This window comes from Corvus moneduloides, chromosome 4 (assembly GCF_009650955.1).
Source record: "Corvus moneduloides isolate bCorMon1 chromosome 4, bCorMon1.pri, whole genome shotgun sequence".
NCBI lineage: Eukaryota > Metazoa > Chordata > Aves > Passeriformes > Corvidae > Corvus > Corvus moneduloides.
The window spans coordinates 68,909,954-68,934,692 of NC_045479.1; the positions used below are offsets into that span (position 1 = coordinate 68,909,954).

Here is a 24,739-nt window from a genome sequence, read left to right on the forward strand (position 1 = left end):
AAGAGCTTCTGGAACCCTTTGAACTGTTGCTAAGCTGTGTAGTTTAGATGCACTTGTATGTCTAAATCTGGTGGTACAGTTCTACAGAAAATATGTGAGCAAAGACAAAGCAGTACCCTTACTTTTCTCATGGAGGTGACAGGTATAAAACACATTTATTGGGAAGAAAAAAACAAATTGTACACCTATACATGCTTTTTTCCTTTTTGTAGATTTTTTTTTTTGGGGGGGGAGAGTGCATCAAGACTTACGTGAACACAAATTTCTGATACTGATCTCCATTAGTGTCTGGTGTCTGTTATCAGGGTGATAAAAGTGATCTACATGGGCAGTTCCCTTGCCTTCATTGTGGCTCTCTGGGAAACTTGCTGTCTATCGTTACAGTCTAGATCTGCTTGCAGAATGTGTTGTAGCAAGAGCTGAGGGGATGAAAACTGATGCAAGAAGGGTAACTGAGAGCAATTGAGCAGGGATGGGATTGTGCAATGTGTAGTTTTCCTTCACTGTGTGCAGTAAGGTCTGTAGAATGTGGCCCTGTGTTTTTCTGTCTTCTCTATTTCCCAGTTACAGAATTTGTTTTTCTATTTTGGGTTTATAGGTTTTTTTTCCTGGAATAGGTAGAATTAATTTCATTGACCATTTATTGAAGTTTTCCATCATCTGAATTTAATGAACAGCTTTCTTGTATGTTTAAAGTGTAAAGAAAAACAGACTTCAAAAATAAAACTTTACTTTTCCAGCCTTTAGATCAAGCTACTTTCTGCTCCCAAGAAGATGCCTTCTAAATAAAGCTCATAAATCTGCATCAGTTTCTTTTAAAAACTGCAGCCATAGTTTCATGCTTTAAAATTGGTAGCAAACCTGCTAGAAATGAAGAAAAAAATATTGCTAAGTGGATGCAAATTCTGTTGGATTAAGCAGTTACTGACTCTGAAGGACCATTGAGAAGATGGTGAGGATGTTTATTTATTTTTATGGATGCTTTGCAAAATGCATAGCCAAAAGCAGTTATTTTTGAAAAATGAACCCCTGAACAATAAATGGAGTTGTATCACTGGTGCAAACATTTTTACAAGAGAGGCTATCACAATTTCACATAGGAATTGTTAAGAGTTGTTGAGAATTTTTAGATTTTCTTTTTTTTTTTTTTTGCCTCTTTCGTGCTTCAATGAATGATCTGTAGAAAATAATGAAGATTAAGAATTTAAAGTTTCAGAGATTTATGGGGACAGTTAATTATTGATCTGGAACTCTAGAAGTCTCTTCCAACTACAATAGATTATTTAAAACTTAATGAAAACTGTAGGCTTCAGTTCAGAGATTGGAAAATTAATTCAAAATATTAGTGAGAAACAATAGATAACCTACTTTATAGCAGCTGTAGTAATAATTTGTATTATGATATATTGCCTGTCTTAGAGCTCAATACCTAATTGTTTTCAGAAAATAATTTGAAGACCTGTTGTGACAGGAAAAGTCAGAGTATCATAAAACAATGTTTCTGTGGATAGTTGAGGTATTTGCCTTAGCTACTGGATAGACTTTATCTGAATTTATTGTTTTTGCAAAAAATAAGCTGTTTTTTTTGTAAGGGACTATATAAATGTTCTTATAATATACTCTTCCTTCTATTCGATATTTAAAGAATCTTTTCCCAGCTAATATGCTTGATGTGTATCTCCTTAATCCTTTTGTCTATTCTTGAAAACTTTTGTCCTGCATGTGAGGTAGTTAATCCTGATGGGAAAGTCATCTTCATTTTCTGAGCCCCTTTGCTAAGATGGGAGGGACGATGAAGCAGTTGTGCCATGTGTGATTTCTGAAACTGCAGCTTTTAAAGCAAACATTCCAATGAGTCATTAAGAGCAGCTGCCCTCCCTTTGGATGGCACTGGAGTTTTTACAGCCCCTGTTACAGACAGCTCGGCTGGGACAGCCCTGCTGACTCCTACCGTGCTGGAACACCTTCCGGGTGTTACAGCCTAGAAAGGAGGGTCCAAAGTGCAAATGCACCCTGCTCTTTTGTGAATCCTTTTCTTCTTCCTCTAATGTCTTTGCTCTATCGCAGAACTGGAGACACCAGAAGAAGTGTTTCGTGTATTTATTTGCTTTCTAGAGGACTTACGGCTTGATCCTGCTCCCATTGAAACATTAGTGACAGCACTGCCCTGGGCTGGGACCTTCCTGGCCGTTTTGTTGTGGGCTCTCCATTCCCTGGGGTGTCAGGCCTGAAAGCTTGGCATCTTAACCACGTGTGGAGTCTAGCAGATAGGGAAAAGGACGTAGTTCTGGCTATGGGGAACACAGGGTAGAGTAATGAAGCCAGACCTGCACAGGTTTCTGCAGAGATGTGGGCAATAATCTGTGTGCGGAATTCTGGACAGTTCAGGTTGGTATGAGATGGAAAAAGAACAGTGACAGTAACTATATTTCAGCTCAAATGTGTGTGGGGCTATTGTTCCTATGAATGAAAGCCCTCAAGCCATTGCAGTGGGTTGGGGTTTTTTTCTGTTAGTAGCTTGTAAATCTTTCTGTAAATGAGGACACAACAAGCAGGCGCTTTTTGGGGTAGCTGCAGTGCTGCCTGGGAAAACCCCGAGGGTTCTTGATGGTTTTTTAATAGCCTAGACAGAATGCTGTGAATGTATAAACATTACAGATTAGAAGAAGAGAGTGAAAGAGAAAATATTAAGTCTTCCTCAGACTTAAATTCTGATCTTCCCCACCTCCTGTCAAATACCTTTGACAAATACCCACTGAGCCATCCTTCTGCAGCATCATTTGTGCTGTAAATGTGTTATCTCCTGGCAATATGGCTCATGAAAAAGAACTGCTTCCAAAGATCAGTTAATTATAATTATGTTAACAGAAGCATTTTTATTCTGAATTATGATAGCTGACTAACCAGGATGCAGGTCATTTTTTTTATTATGCTTAGGAGAGATCAAGGGCTGTACACAGTGATCCATCCCATCCTGTTAACTGCTCCTTCCAATACCAGTGTATTTCATCAGGTTGATAACATGTGCATGATTTCTGTATTCCCTACAATTTTGAAGTCAAGGAAGAAAAGCAAAATCCAAGAACATCATCAAGCACATATTGCTTAGCAAGCTTGCTGTTGAAGAGGAAAAACGCTTGGCAGAGATCCATGTTGTATGCATTGAATATGTAGCATTACTTTTTTTTTTCCTCAAACAGAATCTTCTCAAATTGTTACACTAAATTTATGACATGGTTTCTTTGTGGTTCACCTTGTGTATCTGTGTCAGAATTGCAGTGAACTTCCATCTGGTGTATCCTTGCCCACAGTGGGTGTTGTGTCAGGATGTGTGGTCTGAGTGGTGGCAGTTGCAGTGACAGATAGTATGGAAGTATCAGTTGGTTCAGTATCAGTCAAAGATAAGAGTGAACTGTAACCAAGTTCTGACTCATGAATAAGATATGAAATTACACAATTTAACTAGTTAGTGTGGTTTATTTCTAGAAGTCTTTTTGGTATTGCCTCTATCCTAAAGCACGTTTAGTGTTACTGTCTGGGTGTATGAATTGATTTGAGGAAAGACAAGTAGCAGCCACCAAGCTTATTGTTAATTCTTCAAGGTTTCAGTGATTTGTTGAAATTTCTTGTTTATCATGCCTGCTTCAGACTTGCACCATTTTCTTTACATTCCATGTGGAATTTTGTTTACATTTTCCTGAATTAATTTTAAGGCTTTACTTGTTTTTTCAGTTTTTTTTTCTACATGCCAATTGTCACAACAAAGAAGAGAGGGGAAACTACTGTGCATACCAACTTTGGAAACTGTTTCATGTTGAGGAAGGCAGGTGTGGGTGAAAATGACTTTCCATCCTGAAGTTCTTCTGTGTCTCTCTTTAAAAGGGAGGACAGGGACCTGTACCAGCAGGATAGGGGACAGTTGGGAAGAAAAAGGAATGACTTCCTTTTTGCAGTAGGGAATAGGTACTGAAGTGCTTAATTTCTTAATTTTAAAATAATTTTTGACAAAAGTAAGTACAAGTCATGCCTTCTAGTCCTTTCTTCTTTGCTGCCTCTGCTCAACTGTTAATCTTTGTCAGTCCACCATCCTCTCTTTGTTCCAGCACTTGAGAATGTTGCTGTAGAAATTAGATAATCAAGTTCATTTAAAAATCTGTTGTAGGATCTGCAAGGTATATTCTTGCTTTGGAAGGCCAAGTGGATGTCATTACTGAATATGTTATTCAACCTTACTCTCTTTTTTTTCCTTCCTTTTTCCTCCTGCCCATAATATGTTTATATAAGGACCATTGAAAGTTTAGTAGTTCTGTAGTAGTTGTGTTTTGTTCACCATGATTTTAGAAGTCAGTTTTTTAGAGAAAATTTGCAATGTAGTATAGTTGCAAGTAATGATACTCCTTTAGTTTTATACCTCTGACTTGAAAGTTGTTTGATTACCCAACTAAATAAAGAACAAACACATCATGGTAAGATAATCATGGAAAAAGTTCTTCCAACAGCAGTTTTGAGCACTGGATTATTAAATAACGGACCTCCAGGTAAACCTTACTGCACAACCCTGCATTTTACATCTTATTTAAATGTTCTGAAATTATAGTTGTTCTGGAAGGGGCTGCTTGTAGTAATCTTCTCCAAACCTCTCTAGGTATAAAGTCATTAGTCTTAAACCTGGAATTTAACTTTAGGTCCAGGAGTTAGAAATTACTCTTAATATAGAAAAGTTGAGGATTCTGTCTGTAGCATTTTGAAGAATCCTTTTTCAGGGAGGGGTAAGTCATAGTTGCACAGTGTGTCTACAAGCTTCCTCTTGGGTGGACGCTTGAATGTTTGCAGAATGGGAGAAGAAATCGGACAGCTTGGCAGGGAGAAGAATTTTACTTGTCTTTGTTTTGCCTAACCAACTATGATAGAACTTTGAGTTGCTCTTCCTTCTGGCAGAGATTAATGGGCAGGCTGTGAATGAGACTGACATAACAGACATAGTTTGTCTTTCCTGTGCTCTGTGTGAGTCAAGAGACTGACATGGATGTGGATAAATACGCCAGTTAATCTTAAAATCTGAAATGCTTGTGATGAGCAGCTGGAAATGGAAGAATGGAAAGAGATGACCTCTTCCCCCCCTCCCAATCTAGCACTTAAGCAATGGGAACAGAAGGTCTAAAGGCCGGAACATGTGGCCTGTGGTTTGTTTTAATGTTATGGTTTTCAGAACATGTAGTTGGCTTCCTAAATTGATCTTGGTGTGTGCAAGGCCTCGCAGGGCTGCGTAGGAATTTGGTTTTCTGAAGTGTTCACTGAGCCTCTTCAGGCCTGACAGTTATTTAAAGTGATCACATAAAACATGATTCCTCATGTTTATTTTTTTGGGGGTTAGCTCTGCAGAGGCTTTGACAAAAGGCACTTCTGAAGGGCCTTTGTACATTTTCCAAATACCATTAAAAATTTTGCAGGGCACATACAGCAATCTGTCTGCCTAAAATTACCTAGCAGAAGTAATGACAATACCTTTGCTGAAATAGTTCTCTGGGCCTCTGGTGGTGGGTGAGAGAATGCCTGAAATACTCCCAGGATTTTCGGCGTGCCTCCCAGTGTGTGAAAATTCCTGTCACGTACAAGGGTGTCAGAGGTTTCTGTTCGAGGGGGGGGAAAGGAACCCAGTGACTGTCTTTAGCAGGAGCTTGCTTGTGCCTGATGGAGTTTTTGCAGGGTGGGTTTAATTTTAGTTCTGTCGGTGGGTCTGACGCTGGCTCTGCACTGCACCGGAGTCTTTCTTTAAGCATTATGTGAAATTTCATGAATTGAAACCGACTTGAAAAGAGGATGCAAGCCACACTTCTTAGTTACTGAGCCGAGGGGAGCATGCTGCATCTGTCAGCAGTCATTTCAAGGGGAATTTTTTTTCTTTAGCTACTTTGTGAACATTTCCTTTAAACTTTATTTAGAGAAATCGGTATGCGTTCTCTGCAGTAAATAACTCTAAAATGTTCTGCAGAAATACATTTAGGACTGCTTGTGTTTTTTTGCCTCCTTGTGCTGAAGTCACTTTAAATCCATCACCTCAGCCTGTAGAGTCATCAGGCAGAAATCTTCCTGTGAAGGTAGATGAGTTCTTCCTGCATCAGTTTTGCTTGAGCATACTGAAGACAGCAATGTAATAAGGTGTAGTAATGAAACCTGTTGGAATTTTAGAGGAGCACCTTGTTCCTTTGATCTTGCTAACGAGCAATGATTCAAGTGCTACAGATTGTAAAGGATCTGGTGTCGCCAGCAAGACGGAGAACAGATGCTGCCAGGAAAGGTAAGAGCAGCTCTGGGGTATATTCAGTGTTCTCAGTAACTTGCTGTGAATCAGAAATATTTTGGAGTTTGGTTGTACTTAAATTGCATACTTGATACTTAAAAATGTTCTTTGTTGTAGCATGTACAGCTGCCATAATTTGGCGTAGAACTATATTAAGCCTAATTATTATCGTTTTTGCAACTGCAGCTTTCCCAAAGAGAGCCCCAGTGACGTTTATTATGGTGATAACTGAGTTTGTCGGCATCTGTGACTGTTACTGTTGTATTAAAGATTGCCCCTTTTTTCTGTTTTTGTGGTAAAAGCATTTTTGTTGTCAGGAGAGCTCAGGTTGTGAAAGTAGCAGCTGTATTCTGTGTAATCCCATCAAAATAGTTTTTAGAGTCTTAATGCTCTAAATGAGAATAAGAGCAAAAATAGGCTTGTGGAAATAACGAGACTGGAAGTACACAGCTGCACTGCTGGTTAGGTTTTACAATTAGATTATTTCTAGATTACAATTAACTTCAAAATCCAAAATGCCTCTTGCAAGTTTACGAAAAATGGCTTGAGATAATCAATGATTGTTTGAAATTATTGATGTTAAATGCTGTTCTTGTTTACTTCAGTGTGTTGAACATTTGTTTTTTCTTTGCTAAAGTAGTGCCATCCTTTGTGGTATCTGGCACATGTATCTAATTAGGAACTGATTAAACACTTATTTTGTCTTTCACATCTTAATTATTTGCAACTGCTAAATACTGGGTTTGTAGAAGAACTAAATAATTTGTGGGGATAACGTAAAAATTTAATTCCTTTCTTATTAGAAGTAATTTTCTGGGACCAGTTTATTTTGTATTGAATAGGTTATGAATAATTTAAGATTTACGGCATTTGCCTGTTACTGTGTCATTTTTCTGCCCTTATGTGTAATGTGTGGCTATAGGCAAGTACCTTTATTTCCAACCACTCCTCAATAACACGAGGCTGCTCTAATTGTAACAAGTCCGTTAATGAAACACCTCTGTAAGTAAACAAAAGGAGTGAAGGTAGAACTGGGCTCAGCTGTTACCCTTTTATACTGAAAGAAAAAAAGGCAAGCTTCCTAATTACTTCCTTAGATTCTGCAATGATTGGTTGAACATCCTCTCCAAGAGTTGTATAATTTCATCCCAGTGAATTACTTGACCTCAGCACTGCTCACTGTTCATTTTTGATTTGTGCTGCTCCCAGAGAAGGACGAAGGGGCAGAAGTTCTGCTTGTCTGTTTTGCACGTACCTCACTAGCCAGGCAGGACTTTTATAGAACTACTGTAAGAACTGTTCAAAAAGATGTAGCACCAAAACCCTTAAAAATACTTATTTTTAGGAACAGATTCAATGGAATTGAAAGGGAAAGCTTTGAAAAACATGAGGAAATGCTCTTTCTCAGTTCTAAAGCTTTGAGGGTTTTTTTCCTGTTTTTTTTACTCCCTTGTTAAAAAGCATTAATTTTGGTCATTGTTTGGGTGGTATCTCAAGCTGCTACTAACTGAGCTAATTAGCTGCTAGCTCTTCTAGAAGCTGGTATTGCATTTTGACAAGCAATATTAAGATCTTAACATTAAAAACCATTCAAGTATTCTGAAGAAAACATTTACAAAAGCTGCAAAATGCTGACAGATTTTGGTGATAAATACAGTAATTTGAGTAGACATTAGGTTTTTTTCTTCACACCATGCAACATTAGGCATCTGGTGTACGTGAAGGGCTGTATTCTGCAGAAATGACTAATTCTCAGTATTGTTTTCAGTAAAGAGAAAAATGGACTTGTAAAAGACTAGGAAGCCCACTGTGAATGTGAGGTGAATCCATTGAGACTTGAGGGATGATGTGTGAAGTGTTTATGTTTACCAAAGTGTTTTCAAATTGGTGTTACTAAACTGTAAAGATTTTAAATCCCACTCCTCAAGTGCATCCTCCTCTTTCCCTTGAAAAAGTGTTTTAGTTAGAATATAATTTCTTGGGGGGTAAATGTTACAAAGGAGCACAGTGTATTAATTGCATTTTCATATATAGTATCAAGTTAAAAACTTCTTTAAGACTGAAGGTCCTAACCATGTAACTTTTTATAAGTAGTACATAAGGTTGAGGGGGAAAGGATTCTTCTACCCTCCAATTTTCCCAAGATTTATTTTCAGACTGAGGCTTAGAAGCACAGTTAATAGCCAAGAGAGTGTCTTTTTGCATCCATCATTCTACATCAGAAGCTTGTTATAAGGCCTGCAGTAAGCACAGCTACTATGGAGATGAAAATTCAATCCCTGCAGAAGAAATTCCTGCAGAATGCCATTTGAAAGAGCCCCATTACTAATGCTTCATGGGTTGAAATGTGGATTTAATGGGGTAGCTCAACAGTCTGACAGAATTGTGGAATTTAATTTTGCTTTTTCATGGGCTAGTCTGTTTTCATTGTGGCTGTGACCTATGCCACAAGTTAAATTAAATTTAATTTTCTGTATCATAAGAGGTTGATAAATAGGTGGTTTACAAGACTAAATCCTTCAAAGAGTTAGGCAGTGTGAGCATGGGTATCCACCTTGTCTCCCAGTGCAAGACCTGCGATTCTGGTTTTGTCTTCAGTCTGACTGTTGAGGCTAACATCAGAAAATCCTCCAGTAGGCCTGGGAGGCTTGCTTAGTGACCACATGAAGTGAGCTGAACAGTGTGTTTTGATTTATAATGTCTCACATTTCCATACTTTTTTAAATCTTGTGCTGTTTAAAAATTGAATTACTCAATTTTTTTAGGAAAAACGTTCTATGATTGTTTTCCATAGTCGTCTAATTGCAGTGAAGCTGAGTGTGTAGAGTTTATTGTTTGAATTTTTGGGAAACTAAAGGAAACTCCAGACCCTTACCATATTTAGATAATATCCGATTCGTTAGAGGAAAAAATTACCATTAGTCGTTTATTGTCAGAGGGTAACACTTTACGTGCTCTGTAAGTTTGAAGGTGAATGTGAAGTTGTGAAGAAATTTTAAAAGTTGCCATTATTTTATTTGTGAAATTGAAAGTCTGTGTTGAATAAAATGATAAATCATGCCAGTATAAAATTCTCTTGACAGGCATTCTAATTCGAAGCCAAACATTTAATGAGATGTGAAACCTTCCTGAATTTTAAAAATAGTTCAAATGTTACTTTTCCTAGAGAAATCCATGTAGAATATAAATGTACTAATTATTTTCTTTTTTTCCATCACTAAGATCGTGGTTGAAATCCAAGTTGTTTAAAATTAATGAAGAAATACTCATGTTTACTTCTTTCCTCCCTTCTTCCTCTTACAGATGGCTACAGCAGAACTTAATTGGCAACATCACCTTGATGTGAGGATATAAAAAGAGATGTTGTATTAAAACACTTCTAGCAGATGGGACAACTAAATTGAAATCACAGAATTAAAAAGGAATGCAGTATTTCAGTGTGAGAGAGAGAAATCTGAGAGAAAACTTTGGTTTGATATTACTTTTTTTTTTTTTTTTAATGGAATGCAAGAGGAGGCATATGTTTAGTCACTGCACTGTTTGGGCCTACAAGATGTGTAAATTTTGGACCAGTCAAGGATAACTACATTTAAATTCTCCAGCAGTAAATGACACTTGGGAAGTTACTGCCTGGATTCACTGCAGACAGTACTGTGGTGGTACCTTGTATTTCAGACTTAGACTTGACAAAAAATGGGCAGCGTTTTTTTGGTTTGTTTTTCTGGGCATGGACTAAGATGATTAGTTGCAAGATGGAGAAAATAGAATAAAGGTCCCACATAAAGTAGTTGTGGTGTTTTCTCTTTACCTTTGGTGATAGTAGGGGAAAAGTGTGCTCAAATCAAATGCATTCCCTTGAGGCATCTAGGGAAATATGGGAAGCTTTCTTCAATCCCTTGGTTTTTCTGTTTGTTGTAACAACTTTGCATGGAAGGCTGAGAATTTTACCCCTTATGGGAGGCTCCAGGGTTACCCGAATTTCTTATTTTATTTCTTCATATAATACTGTTATAATCCAGGTTGAGTATTTTAACTGGTAAGTGCTGGATTTGAAGTAAAGGTTTCTCTAGACTCATAGACCTGTCCTTGAATTACTTCAGTTTTTAAAGGAGACTGGCTGGAAGAGCCAAGTTAATAAAAGTTAACGAGCTCTTCAGTGAGCTGCAAGCAGGGAGTTAAATGTCTTTTTTTTTTTTTTTTTGTCATTAAATATGAAATTCTGCCCGCAGCAGTCAAGATAATGTATTGTAGTCTGCAGCTCATCAGTACATGTACACAGCTTCAATTCATAATTTACCGTGGCTAAGTTTCTACCAGTGTGACAAAATGTAACTGTATTTCAGCAGTTCTTCTCACATTATTTGTGTTAAAGTTTCAGCCGTGGTTTCACAAATAATTAGTGCCAACACAAATGACTGCTCCTGCCTTGTCTCTGCTGCTCACTTCTCGTCTTCATCCCAGTTCAAATCCCCACAGTGCTTCACCTGCATTTGTGTAGCCATGCAGTGGTTTGGAGTGGGAAATGGTACTTTTTGTTCTTGTTGAGTTCCTGTAACCTTGATCAGTTTAACTAATCCAGCTGCTGGTGCAGTTGCACAGAGGTGCTTGTGAGCTCCAAGGAGGAGCCAGCAGTGGGGTGTGACTGAATCCATGGGGACAACCTTCTTTCAGTGTTCCCACTGGGTGAGGCTAGTGCAAAATGCTGGTGGGACTTCCTTCTGCTGGAATGTGAGGAATTCACCTCAGGATGATACAGACACAAGCAAATAATACAGTTGGATCACTGCACAGCTGGACACAGTGACTCATCTAGAGTGTTTTTACCTAAAAGACTCTCTTTCTGTGGCTGGCATTTGCTATGTCTCACTTTAAGTAGTCGTAACTTGCATGGGATACACATACATTGTGGCTTTTTCTGTTGAATTTATTATCCTGACATTTTGTTGCCTTTGTACTTTGTTTGAAATTCTATTTTTCTCCTTTGTGTGATGCCCATTGCAGTGATTAAGAAAGATCCTGGTACTGCTTCACCATATGTAGCTGTTAATGGCTTACTTTAGTGTCTGTGTATTTGGTTATTAGGTAGGTAGCATCATTAAACAAAGTCTGTAGATGTTGGATCTTGGGAATTGGTCTGTGGCATAACAAAATTAATACAGATAGCTAGAATTCATTTACCTATGGAGGAACTACAGAGATAAGAAGCACTACTTGTTCTCTATTTGTGCAGTAATGTTAGTCACCTGAAGTGAGCTAATTTACAAGCAGGTAAGCACAGAAGAGGCAACTCATCTTCAGCTTCCTACCATGATTTGTTATTCCACTGTGTCTTGGGGTTATTTTTGGGAAGGTGTGGCCCTAAACCCATGAATTCTCAACCGTAATATTCTCAATATTCCTGAAGTAAATTTTAGCGTTCTTATTTGTAGCACATGGGAAATGTGGGAGCTTAACATAAAATATTCCTATACAAGTAGGTTTGAAAAAGGAGGAAAAGTAGGGAACAGTGCAGTTAGAGCAATAGGGAAGAGCACAACAGGTTTGCAGTGATGTTTCTGCTAGATGGGACAGAAATTCAGTTCTGTGTACATCAGCACAGCTGTTCTGGCATCACTGAAACTGATCTGACTTGCTGTGTGTGGTGTGCGGGGATCTGCAAACTCTGGCCTGGTTTCACTGCAGCAGGAGGGACCTGGCAGCTGGGTGGAAGGGGCAACTGTAAACAAAGTGAATCTGTTAGGTTCCTTGAAAGAAGAGGACAGTTAATGATTCATTCAAGTTTTTGCTTAACGTTTGGGAAGATTAATGGGTTCCATGGTTTTGAGCTCGAGCTGGTAGGGTGAGTGTATTTGGCTTTCTGGTTTCAGTGATACTCCAGCTGTGACAATGATGCTGTGTTGCCTGAGGCGTTTGTCCACTATGTTTGCAGTAGAGCCAAGATCTCAAGCCTGGATCTGAACATGGCAAAAAGGTGTTTGTGTCCTGTGCCTTTCCTTCTCTACTGGCTCTTGTGCTTCTATCAATGTGTGAATTTTACAAATAAGACATTTTAGTTTTCATTTGGAGACTTCTGAGAGAAGGTCGGGAAGTTCTGCCTGAAGGATCTAGAAAAACAAGCTTCATTCTCTGTTTTCCATTTTCATAATTCAGGCAAACGTATTTTTCTGATCTTGATTTTTGGTAGGATGGCAATTGTGCATATGCTGTTTCAAGCATGTACAACTTTTTTCTTATTATTGACTGCCAAAGAGTAATGCTGATGTTATTTTACAAGAGCAAGTAGTAACACATCATGTGCTGTTGAGATGTGCACACTTCAAGCAATGAGGGATCATCTAATTTTTTTTAATGCATTAAATTCTTAAGTTTTCAGTTTTTTATCCTCATGCTTATGGAATTTGGAATGCAATCTTAAATATGAATGCTAATGTCCATGTTTGTTAGTTAGGAAGCTTGCACAGAATTTATTTAAAAAGCTTAAAAAGGTTACAGTTTTGTTTGTTAAATTGCAGTGGATACGATTAAGCAATGGTGCAGAGATAAATGCTAATAACTTTGCCCGTTTGTTTTCAGTAACTTAAAATGTGGTGAATATTTCAAAGTGACGGGGTCCCAGCTGGACATTTTCTACAACAGATAATTATAGCAGTTGGGTGGCTTAGACAGTGCTTTGGTGTATATTGACATTTCACAACTTCCCTGGACATCTTATCTGGCTTCTTCAAAGTATTTTTGTCCTGTTGAGCTTTTAGATCTTTTGGTACAGCTTGTAGGGAAAGCATCCAGCTTTCTCTAATAAGCTATCAAAGCAATTTTTTTTTTAGTTAATCTTGTCTAACAGCAAATAAAAATATTGGTTTTTCAGTGGATTAGTTTCCACTATTTCGTCCTTCTGGTTGTAAGTCCAAGCAGTTTCTTCTAAAGGAAATTATCTTTCAGCATTAGTATTAAACTATCCATAAAAATGTTAATTTGAACTGAATTTCCAGATCAAACAGAAAACTTAATTCATGTCAGTTAATTAAATTCTTGGTGGAAATGAGAAAATAAGTACACAGATGCCCAAGACTGCTGCTGTTTCCTTGCTAATAAAGAAGCTAACAAAGCATTTTTAGCAGTACCTGGAGGGGGCAGGTCCTTGGTGAAAATTACTTCCTCAAGGAACAGATTCTACTCCCTTCTGCATCATGTCCCAGGTGATGCAGGTTTTTCCCCCTGCTGTTATTTTCTATAGCATTATTACATATCAACACACTCAAACAAATGAAAGGAAGTAGATGTGCAGGCACTTGATTGTGCACACTTCTCTCCAGGAGAAGAGCACGACCCCTGTGTCAGGTGTCATGGTCACTTTACTCCGCCCCCCAAAAATAAATCTTGGGACCTGCCAGCCATGAGGGCTCCATGTGTGCAAGTGGGCTTTGGTGTAAAATGAGTCTGGGCTGACTGGCCACAGCTCCTGTGAGCAGGTTCTGTCCATGTGGGAAATCTCATCGGTATTCAGCTCGTGGACTTTGGATACTCTTGTTTGCCTGATACCACTGCTGCGTTGAAGGTGTTCTCTACCGCCACTGGGAACAGCTCAAGTGCACACTTCACATGGAATTGCCAGTTTGAGCAATAACTCTGCAAGATAGGATTTAACTGTTCCTTTAGTCTCAGGGTGTTCTGAAGACCTTGAGGGGTTTGTAGCTTTTAAGCCAGGTATCATCCTGACGCACACGGTTGAAACCGTACATCCTTGGGGAGTGAAAGGTGTGTGCTGCAGTTGATATTTTTCCCTCCCTTCCCACTGTGTGTGTGGTAATTGGTTTTGTTGTTTGTTTGGTGTGTTGTTTTTTCTTTTTTTAACAGTGATTTTTTTGTCTGGCACTGTTGTGCTTTCTGAACAGCACATTATCGCTATCTGGATGCTCCACTCCTATGGCACATTAGCCATATGACTATTACAGCCTAATGCAGATAGTAATGAAATGTAAGTGGAATACTAGGAAAAGCAATCTCCTTATTTCCCTGTGCTTTAATTCATCATTGAAAAATAGGTTTCTATTAAAGGATTTAAAAATCAAATATCTCTTTCTTAGCATTCATGTTATAGTGGTGTGATGGCTGCAGGCACCAGTTACATCTGAACATGAAGCGTTCAAATGTAACCTTTCTGCTTATTATTTTTCCAAAAGCAAATAGCAGAGTCCTGTAAATCTTGTGGGCAAATCAGATTGCACAAAACTTTCTGCATTTATTGACTGGAAAATATTTTTATTACCTGGAAGCTGAAGGGGAAATCAGTTGTTTTTTCTTTTCCTAGTTTTTCGATGAGACTTTTTTTTTTTTTGAGATTTACCTAATATACCAAGCAAGATGAATATGTAAGCATTTGGAGGGGAATATGAATGTGAATAGGCAAGTTTCACCATATCACTATGTGTGAATTTTTTCCCCACAGTATTTTGACTACGGGGGACTCGCCAAGCCCTTTTTTATCTGCAGTTAGTCAGAAGTATCTTACAGAGGTTAAGGCTGAGTTTCAGGCTTATTTTTTAGAAATAGATCCTTCAGAGTTTTAATTAGTAATTTTGGTTTACTGATTCCTGTCACATTTAGAATGGAAGTGAAGCTTTTGTTGCTAAACCTCATTTTTGAGTGGGAAAGGTTATAGTGCAATTCATAGGTCTCAACTGGAATGTGAGAAATTGCCTTGATCTGAGACTTCCTCTTGCTGACAGAAAAGGAAATACTGTTTGTGCTAATGAAGGGACTTTGGTAACTTGAATATGCTGTGATCTCGCCTGGAGAAATATTTTCTGTTTCATTTAAAGTCACATTGTTTGGATTGGTGGAACAATTCTTCATCACTTTCAAGTGTTGGGTGTTTCTGGGATGCTTCCAGGGCTCCCCAGTGTGCAATATACTGTTGATTTCAGGCGTTGCACTTTGCTGTATGATATATAAATGGCTGCACCATTGCTCTGTGTCCTAATTTTTCTCCTTCTATAAAGGAAAAACCTGACTAATCCTTTCCTTTTTCTGATGACAGCTGTACATTGAAAAGACTTTTAAATGTTTTGAAAAATTTTCCCATCTATGCTGCAGCTGCATCAAGTCTTGAAGCCACTGTGTCACATCACTGGGTAAAAGAAAATGTTGTGTTCGCAGACTGTAGTGTGGATCACACATTGCACAAATCAAAGATATGTTTTTGTCAATTCTGTGCTGTGAATTAGTACCCTGGCTAGGTTTTGAAGTACGTGGGATGAATGCTAGTCTGGAGCTTGCCAAATCTATAGGTGAAAAAAAAATAAGTTATGCAGACTCCAATTCCCACTTACTGTTTAGTTTATAGGCGTTGGAATGACCTTCTAATCTGTGCAGTGATAATTGCCTGTTTTACATAATGTGTAAAACTTTGCAGAGGAGTATTTGTAGTGATGGAACACGTATTAAAAATCATTGTCTGGCAACTAATAAGAATGTAAAGCCATTCTATAAATAGTGCAGATAAGCTCTTATAGGAGGAATGAGCAAATATACTTAGGCAAATCAAAGGACAATTGTGCTGAGGCCCGGGCTGGGCATTTAACATAGCAGTGGCTCATGGACTATGTCCATGCTGGCAGGGAGCGTGGCATTGGAGGCAGAGATGGAGAGAGAAAAGCTGGGAATTCAGCATTCCTCTGCATTTGGCAGTTTTTCCCAAAGTAGATCAAACCTTGACCTTATCCTTTGGGTAGACTGTAACTTGGAGGTAGGAGTGCATCTCCCAGATAGTAGAACCTGGAAGGAATCCAGCTTTGCATACTTCTAAGTTGCTTCCCAGCACAAACTGGAGAACAGTAAATAGAGATGATCTGGAGCTTTGCGCCAAAGCGCTCTTCCAGTTTAGACTAAAATGCTATTTATAGGATTGCGTGGAACATCAGGAGTCTTTTATCCCAGATTTATGATCTTGGCATTGGATAGAATAGCCTAATGAGGTTTTTCTTGGAAATAACTGGAATTTCTGGTAGGCTTGGTATTTCAGGGGCAGAAAGGGGATCAAGAGATTGTGTACCAAAGCATTGAAGACTGACATTTATGACTTGGGTTTTTATGTGCTCTGCATCTTGAGATTAAGTGCTAAGTTAAAGGCAGAGTTTCTGTATTGGGCTTACAGGGCAAGGTTTTGGTAGCTGGGGCTGCAGAGGTGGCCTGTGTGAGAAGAGGCCAGGGACTGCCCCCTGAGTTGGACACAGCCAGACCCAGCTTGCTCCAAAACAGCCCCATCCTTGGCCAAAGCTGAGCTCATCAGTGAAGCTGCTGGCGCCTCTGAGATAGGATAGTTAAGAGATGCTAAAAACCACAGTGCAGCAGTTGTGAGAGAGGAGAGAGAGAAAAATATGTGGGGAATCAACTCTGCAGACCCCAAGGTCAGTGGAGGAGCAGGAGGAGGTGTTTAAGCACCAGAGCAGAGATTTCATTGGCAGCTTCTGGAGAACACCATGGTGAGGCAGCTGTGCCCCTGCAGCCCATGGAGGTCCACGGAGGGAGCAGAGACCTACCTGCAGCCCCTGGAGTCCCCACACTGAGCATGAGGATGTGCCCTGAAGGAAATTGCAGCCTGTGGAGAGCCCATGCTGGAGCAGAAACTACAGCCCTGGAAGAAGAGCCCACGCCAGGAGCAGGTTTTCTGGCAGGAACAGCAGCTCATGGGAAAGGCCCACCCTGGAACAGTTTGTGAAGGACTGTATCCCTTCAGAGGGGGACCCCATGCTGGAGAATGAGAACAAGTGTCAGGATTAAGGAGCAGCAAAAAACAAGTGTTACAGACTGACCTATACTATTTTTAATTGCCAGTAAATTAGTTTCCCCATGCCAAGTAGGTTTTTCTCATGAGGGTAATTTGTGAGTGACCTCCCTGTTTATCTTGATCCATCAGCTTTTTCTTCTTTTCTTCTCCCCCTCTCCTGTTGAGTAGGAGGAGTGAGAGCTGGTCAGTGGGCACCCGGCAGCCAGCCAAGGGTCAACCCACTACAGCAACCTGGAAGATGTGGACAGACTTAAACTTTACAGGCCTCAGTTCCTGCGAGTTCTCCCCAGTCCAGGTTCCCTGAAGCTGCTGGTGATGGCAGCCTGAGCAAACTCAGCAGCTGGGCTTTTCTGCCGTGGGGTGCAGTGCACTCACATGATGTTGTTCATCAGCTCTGCCCAGAGCAGTAACTTCCAGCAGGGCTGGAGACAAAGAGCAAAGTTGTGGTCAACAAGCACTGTAAATCCAGGACTGGATGTCTGATTGATGTCCTCCTGCATTTTCCTTTATGCCCCCTTAATGCACTCCTAGGTAAAATCTGTCCGTGTTAAAAAAAATTTAAAAAATTAATAAGCTTTGTAGCATTTCCAGATACTGGTGTGTAGCAATTGGTTTTGAAACAGTATTTATTGGTATGCCAGTGGACTTTTTTTGAGCAATTTTGGCTTGTGTTAGAAATTCTAAAGTAATTGCTACCATTAGGAAACCTCAACAAATAATCCCTTGCATCCTAGCTATGATATAATTTCAAGATCTAAGGAGCTTGGAGAAGAGATAATCGAATTAGAACTAATAATACACTTGAATGTGAGGTGATTGCAGGGGGCAGGTGGACAAGGGGAAACAACATTTATTTAACGTATCTGAATCATTCCTGCTTCTGTAGAATTGTCATTTAATAGTTTGGTCTGGGCTTTGTTTATTTGACTAAGCTGCCCTGGAAATTTCTGATTCCTTTTTAACTTAAAGCAACTTTTCTGCAATATCTTTTATTTTTCCTCTCAAACCTATTTTTACCAGCCTTTTATCTGTTATGCAGCTTTTATTAGTTGAGCTCAGATTTCTGATTAGTAGGAAAACATTTGTTTCCAATTAAAAACTAAAAAAAAAAAAAAAAGAAGTCTTAGAGCTTCATAGTTGGGAATAATTTATATTAATACAAAGACATTACAGAATTGCTGTAACATGAACACTATTTCAGGCCTTTTATAACTTTAAATTATTTTTTTCCTCCACAATTAAAAATCCTGCAGATGAGCTTTTTTCCCAAGCATTCTTCATTCTGAGCCAAATGTGAAAAGTCCTTCAATTAAAATTTGGGCTAAATCCTTCAGTCTTACGTGAAAGGCTGTAAATATTTGATATTGTATTTATATGAGCTAAGAAGCTTGAACTTAAAATACTGATGGCTGAATGATTTATCAGGGAACTGCCTGATATTGGACTAGTAATGACATACCATTTCACTGAGTTTGTGGTGTAAGAAGTAAGAAATTTGCCTTGCTTGCCCTGAAGGGGCCGTGTAGCAGCTGTATCAGGCAGTCACACCGTCCCAGTAGCTTATAAATATGGCAGTTCCCTGTGTCATATCCTCATATCCTTATAACTTGGAACTACCTAAAAGGGGACTATGAAGTTTTTAAAAATAAGCTAATTTATACTGTATTTGTATTCCTTTTGTGCTGATAAGTTTTTCACAACTCTCAGTTCTGTGTTGGAGAATAACTGCTGTTCAAAGTTACTTGGAGTTCATAGACCCTTCATACTAACTTGTGCCACAGCCTGTTCCTCTCCAACTTCTTCTGTTTCTTCTTTGTCTTTCCAAGAATGTGCAGTTGATTTGCATCCATATTCTGCCTCCATGAATTTTCCTTTAGGTTTTTCTTTTTAAACTTTTTTTTTTTCTTTCATTTCAGCATTGCTTGTGTAAGCAGAGAGATACCAAATAGTGCTGATGTAATATACAGGTGTGAAGGAGGAAAACAGGTGCAAGATGGTGGGAAAATTGGTACTCAGATTTGATGGAATGTTGTAATCCCACACCCTTTACTGATGATCATCCCTGCATGCTTTAACTTGACAGCTAGATGTATTCTAGCAATTTTATACATCACCCTCTTAGAATGTCGTTCCTTACCTAAAACATCACACTTCCTCCCCACCTCCACCCCTGCTTTCTGTATCCTCTTTTCTTGTTGTTTGCATTTGTACTGTCATTAGGTGTGACTTCTGAATTGTCGCTGCTCTGCTTCTCAGGTCTCAGAAGGTGTTACATTACCGGAAAACAATTACACAGGTCACTGCCTCGCTGTGTGTCAGGGTGAAGGTTGCAGTGTCCAAGCAGTGCTTGGGCTGTACTTCTATCAGCCCTGGAGCTCTGAGTGCTGCAGCCTTCACTTGCATCCATAGCATCGGAATAGATTTGGACCTCTCAAGCAGGGGGAGCCTCTCATTGTATTTCACTCAAAGGTTTTTTTTATTTATTTAGCAAAGCCTGATCAGCTGAGTTGCAAATCTGTGTTTTTGTCTTGTGCCTTTGCTTAAAATCCTGTTTGCTTATCTGAAAAAAAAGTGACGTAGTCTGGGTCGGAGCTGGTGATTCAGTGAAACATCACCTGGGCTCAATAGCACCTGAAGAATAATGACTGTTTGTGGTACTGTTTTAATTGAGAGAGAACTTCCCCAGGGCATGCAGCTGACTCATTTTTCAGGGAAACCTGTCAACAACGTGTCTGAGGTGGCCTGACTGTTACCCTGGGATTAAGCAGCCTCTTGTACCTCACGAACAAAGTACTCTTTGATGCTTTTGTTTTTCTACATTTATGGCACATGTTACCACAGTAATGTGAACCACTGTTCCTGTTGTCAATGCTTAGGTTTTGTGAGCTCTTCCAAAACAGTGGGTGTTGGAAATAGAGTACGTGTGAGTAATTATATAGTGTTCAATAGTTACACCCCTGGAGTTTTCTCTGCCAGGGAATAAAGTGAGCTAGAGAAGAAGAAATTGTAGAAATTCTGCTCACTGTTTACGTGGAGTAAAGTTTGTACTGATGACTAATGCGCCCTAAAAGCTGCTGTCTTTAGTGTGGATTATAGTAAAACAAACTTAAGTTGAAAATGATACTTCTTTTTTTTCCCCAGCCTTAAGGGAGACTGAGTTGTTTGTAAATTCTTTCAAGAACTTGCTGTCATAACAAGTTTGTCGTTAAACAGTTGCAGAAAACTCTAAAACAGGAGAAATATTTGGTACTTTCATTCACTTTCAGACTTGTGTGACAGCAGATGACAGCTTTACTTCTGCTGATGAGGTAAGCGTTGATGAGAGGCTGTTGAATTTTCATCCAGTTTGAAGCCCTTGGAGTGATAGCTCCTTATCCTTCCAAAGTTCTGTAATTGAAGGAACATTCATTATGTTCATCCTCTTCATTTCCCATCCCATTGCTAGACCTTTTGGGAATACCTTTGCAGAGGTGGTTTTGGTTTACTGCATAACAGTTCCTTGCTTCAGGAAGAGGCTTTGTCTGTGTTTGTAGTAACATCAGAAATGCAAAGTTGTCATTTTAACACGTGCTGAAGAAATGTCTTCAGTGGTAAGAGGGAACCACAATTCATAACCAAAATATGTTTTCTCCCTTGCAAGTAATTTTGGGTTTAACTTCACTGATTAAAATTTCACTGATGAATTTGCTGAACTTTCATGTGAGGTCAATGGATTTCAGAATGAGCATTACACCTCATGGGAAGGTTTCCTGCCTGACCACTGTGTCTATCTCTCCCAAGTCAAAAAGAGGATTTAAAGGCCATGTAAGCATATGTAGAGCTTTGACCTCTACGTTTTCTCTCTGCAGCTGCTGGTTTTAGTTAGAGCTCCAAGCTGTTGGCTTGTGAAGGTTGTGATGTTTGGTTCATGCCTGGGTAACCAGTCAGCCCGGTTGCTCCTGGTCTGTTCAAGCTGCACAAAGGAGAACTTGAACCCTCCCCAAAGTGCTGAATATCTTCATTGCTTGTCTACAGGCACAGCAGACAGTGGGTGGATCTGTGTTTAAATCCCAGCTGGTGCTGTTCCTCCTTCTCTCTGATGGAGGGTCATGTCTGTGCTAGGGGAGGGTTCTGCAGTGGGTCTGCTTTTCCCAGGGAGCAGGACCCTGTTTGCCAGATGCAGCTCTACAAGCTCAACCAAGTCGTGACTCTTCCTGTGGATTTTGTTTCTGTGAGGGATATGAAATTCGCAGAGGTTGAAAGTGATCTACTGGGAGTGAAATAGGTTATATGGGCTGACTGGAAGCCATAAAAGGCTTTATTTGTGTATTGTCCTAGAGCTAATGCTTGTAACCTGGAATAGGGATTTCCAAAGTATTGCATCAGTGTAGATGAAGTAGATTTTCTCAGTGTACTTCGTTTAAAACGGCTTTTTTTAATTTCAGGTAATTTTCTGCTGAGATAAGAGAATCTGTGACAAATAGATTTTTCTGGGTTATGGGTGGTTTTCGTTTGGTTTGGCTTTTTTCTTTAACAGAGTGTAGTGGTTATAAAGCAGATCTTCATTAGTAGGTTCAGTGCATTATCGACTTCAGCATAAACAAATGGATTTTTTTGCTTGATGCCTGTGTATAAGGCTTAGACTAGAATTAACCTCATGTTTGTTTTGCAGTAGGAACTTGTTAAGGCATTCACAGCATGTGTCTGTAGTTCTTCCTTTTGCATTGGTACTGAAATAAAAGTACTGACTTTGAGAGAAGTAGCATTGAAAACTTGATGGTGGGTTTGTGTCACTGAAGTACCTCAGTGTTCATCTTCCTCTAAGCCAATAAAAAGAAAGTGTTACTGATAGGCCTGTTAATGGCACTGATTATTAAAGTTACTGTTTCTGTGCAACAGCAGTATAAATTAATAACTGTCATCTTATGTCAACACTGGATATTTGTAAAACGTTTTCAGAGTATCCACAGAATGAGCCAAATGGTGTCTCTTGCTGTGCTCTCTTACTTGAAGGACATTTATAATCTCTTTGGAAAATTCTGATTAGCCTGTACTGTCCTTTAAAATCAACTATTCAAACAAATGCCTTTTCATTTTTCTTTTGTGGTCCTTTTCTGCTATGGCTTTGTGCCTGCCTCTCAGTGGTGCTGACATCTCAGTATTGTCTGTACTTAACTGGTGTCAGAGGTTGGGGAAAAAGAAAACCCTGACCTTTCTTGTCACAATGCCCTAAGTTTTAGGGATAGATTACATCTAAAATCTACTTCAGTGTTTCCTCTAGCAAAAAAAATAAAGGTGATGGATATAACGAAGGCAGAAGGTTTTTCTGACTGGTGCAGTGTTCTGTAGATAAACAGCCAGAAAGTTTCTGATCTTTTTTCTTCCCTCCTTTTCCTCTGCTTTGGGGTGTTTTATCCAATCTCTGAAGTTGTTTTATATTGACAAAGGTTTTAACTGATGCAAACTAGATGGAAGCAAACAAATTCATACTGGTATTGCTAATTAGCAGTATGAACGTGACCTGATTGTGATTTGGTGGGTATGGCACTGGGATTTACTGCAGCCACTCTGCTGGGTTTTCCCTCAGCTTGGGGCTGGGACCAGGCACACAGGACAGCCTTGGAAGCCCTAATTCCTGTTTTGCATGGGAAATGCCATGGCTGTTTACTTTGTTTTGTTTACCAGCCCTCAATCAGCGAAACTGAGAACAACAGAACCTTTTTGTCTACCACTAACTTCCTTTTCTCGAAGCAAAGATGAAGAAACTTCCCCTGTTTCTGCTGCCCTTCGACAAACTTGTTTACCCTCCATCTGGTTGTCTCTTACTCTTCCAGCCTTTCCTATTACTGCTTTATAAATATAAAAAACATGGATCTATTGCTGCCTGACACTTAAGACGATTTCAAATGTTCAGAGGGGATTTCAGCATTTTTCCCCTCTTAAATGTCATTTTCGTTTTTAATTAAATGAATGACAGATATTGTAACTAGTCAGTTATTCAGGTTTTTTTTTCAAAGCAGCTCTGTGCTGTGTAGACATGACTGATACAAGCAGGCAGGTATCTGAATTTGCCTTGATGTCTTTCTGTGGACTTACTCAAACTTACCACAGAGCCACCAAGAGAAGGTTTAGTGTCATATGAGCTTCTTGGTGCCATTCAGGCTTTTCAGAGGATTCCTTTAGAGGATCCTATTTGTACTTAAGGTATTACTGCAGTTAAAATGTTTATTTTCTTAAAGATGAATAGCTCAGAGACAGAGTAATTGAAGAAAGCTATTCAGCTACGGTGAACTGAGCTGTAGTGTGTAACTCAGTTTTTTTTTTTTTTTTTTTTTTTGTGAAATGCTTTAAGTATGTTAAGATGATAATTAAAGTCAAACAGAGAAAGGTCTTGCAGCTTCTCTCACTGTTACTGTGAGTTTTGATGGTTCCTTCAGTGTATCCCAGTGGTAGATGGAGGGATGCCTGAGATCCACACTCTTAGGTATGGATCACAACAGTCTGTCCAACAGCCTGTAGTAAGTAGTGTAACTCATGTAACATGCTGTTGCTGGAATAAAGCAATAAATGCTTTTTCATCCTGCCACAACTTTCACAATATTCAAGGTTTTATTTTCTTGCTGTGTATGGGGGTGAAACTGAACTTAAAGTATGAAAATGAATCCCGAGGTCTCCCCGTGCAGAGGCTGTGCCCAGAAAGGCAGAGCAGTAGCTCAGCACCTGGGAGGCTCAGGTTCAGGTGTGAACAGAGGCAGCAGGGAGGTTTTCTCACGCTTGTGGGCAAGGACTCATCCCTGTGTGCTTCATGCTGTGTCTTCCAGGAGAAGGCAGAAAAGTAGACTGGTAGTACATGTGCAGCTGGGGAGTAGAAGCTGGTGGTTTCAGCAGCTGCTCATCAGTTGCTTGTTTGTGAACGCTTCCTTTTCCATCTCATGCATGGGCCGGCGAGGTTTGGGTAGTGCCTGTTCAGCTGAGCAACAACTCGGTGCCAGCCCTGAGGCTGTGGGCACTGGGCAGGTTGGGGGAGCTGCTGCTTCGTCCCCATGATGCTGTTCAAGTTCTACTCCTGCCACCTTGAGTCAGAGCTGGTGTTTTTCTGAGCTGGCTTGGAGCTCTTGAGTCTTGTTAAGTGGCAGAATAGCATCTATTACAAAAACAAACCCTCCTTTTCTTCCTGTTGTAATCAGTTAAATCGGCTGTGTAATTAAATGATGAGCTGGACTGTGGGTATGTCAGTGTATTCAAAGGTCATCTGTGTAGAAGAACAAACCTTTTTATTTTAGCTGGTATAAAATGATACCAATATAGATGAAATTTTATAACTAGAGAACTGTTGTAGCTTCTCTAGCCCTACAGAAGAAATGAACTGGTTCCTCAAAAACTAAAAGAGCTGCCTCCTTTTAAAAAACTTTATCTGGAGTCTGTATGAGTGTTGTCTTGGTGATGTTTTAAACTGGGAATAGACTTCACATCATTAATGCTGAATTTTAAAATATAAGTATTGTTTGCTTCATTAGTTTTGACTAATGCAGAGAGAAAAATGATTAATCAGGAGATTTAACATAATTAGTGCAGTGTGGCAACTGACTATTTAAATATAAGCCTGTTAACGTGGGAAGAATAGCTCTTGTTATGAAATGTTCTGCTTTGTGTCAGAATCTAAAATATTAGAA

At 39.4% G+C, this 24,739-nt stretch overlaps 1 protein-coding gene across 3 annotated transcripts in view; it reads left to right on the forward strand.

The window, feature by feature from the left end:
* USP6NL (USP6 N-terminal like) overlaps positions 1-24,739 on the forward strand; it is a 112,416-nt gene that overhangs the window by 16,919 nt on the left and 70,758 nt on the right. The window contains exon 1 of one of the 3 annotated variants that reach the window (XM_032105915.1): positions 5,705-6,298. The exons of the other annotated variants lie outside the window; for them this stretch is intronic. Within the exon in view, the coding sequence (XP_031961806.1) occupies positions 6,226-6,298 (73 nt within the window). The 5' untranslated portion in view covers positions 5,705-6,225. Of the gene's footprint in view, positions 1-5,704; positions 6,299-24,739 lie in introns of those variants that run through there. 3 annotated transcript variants of the gene reach the window in all.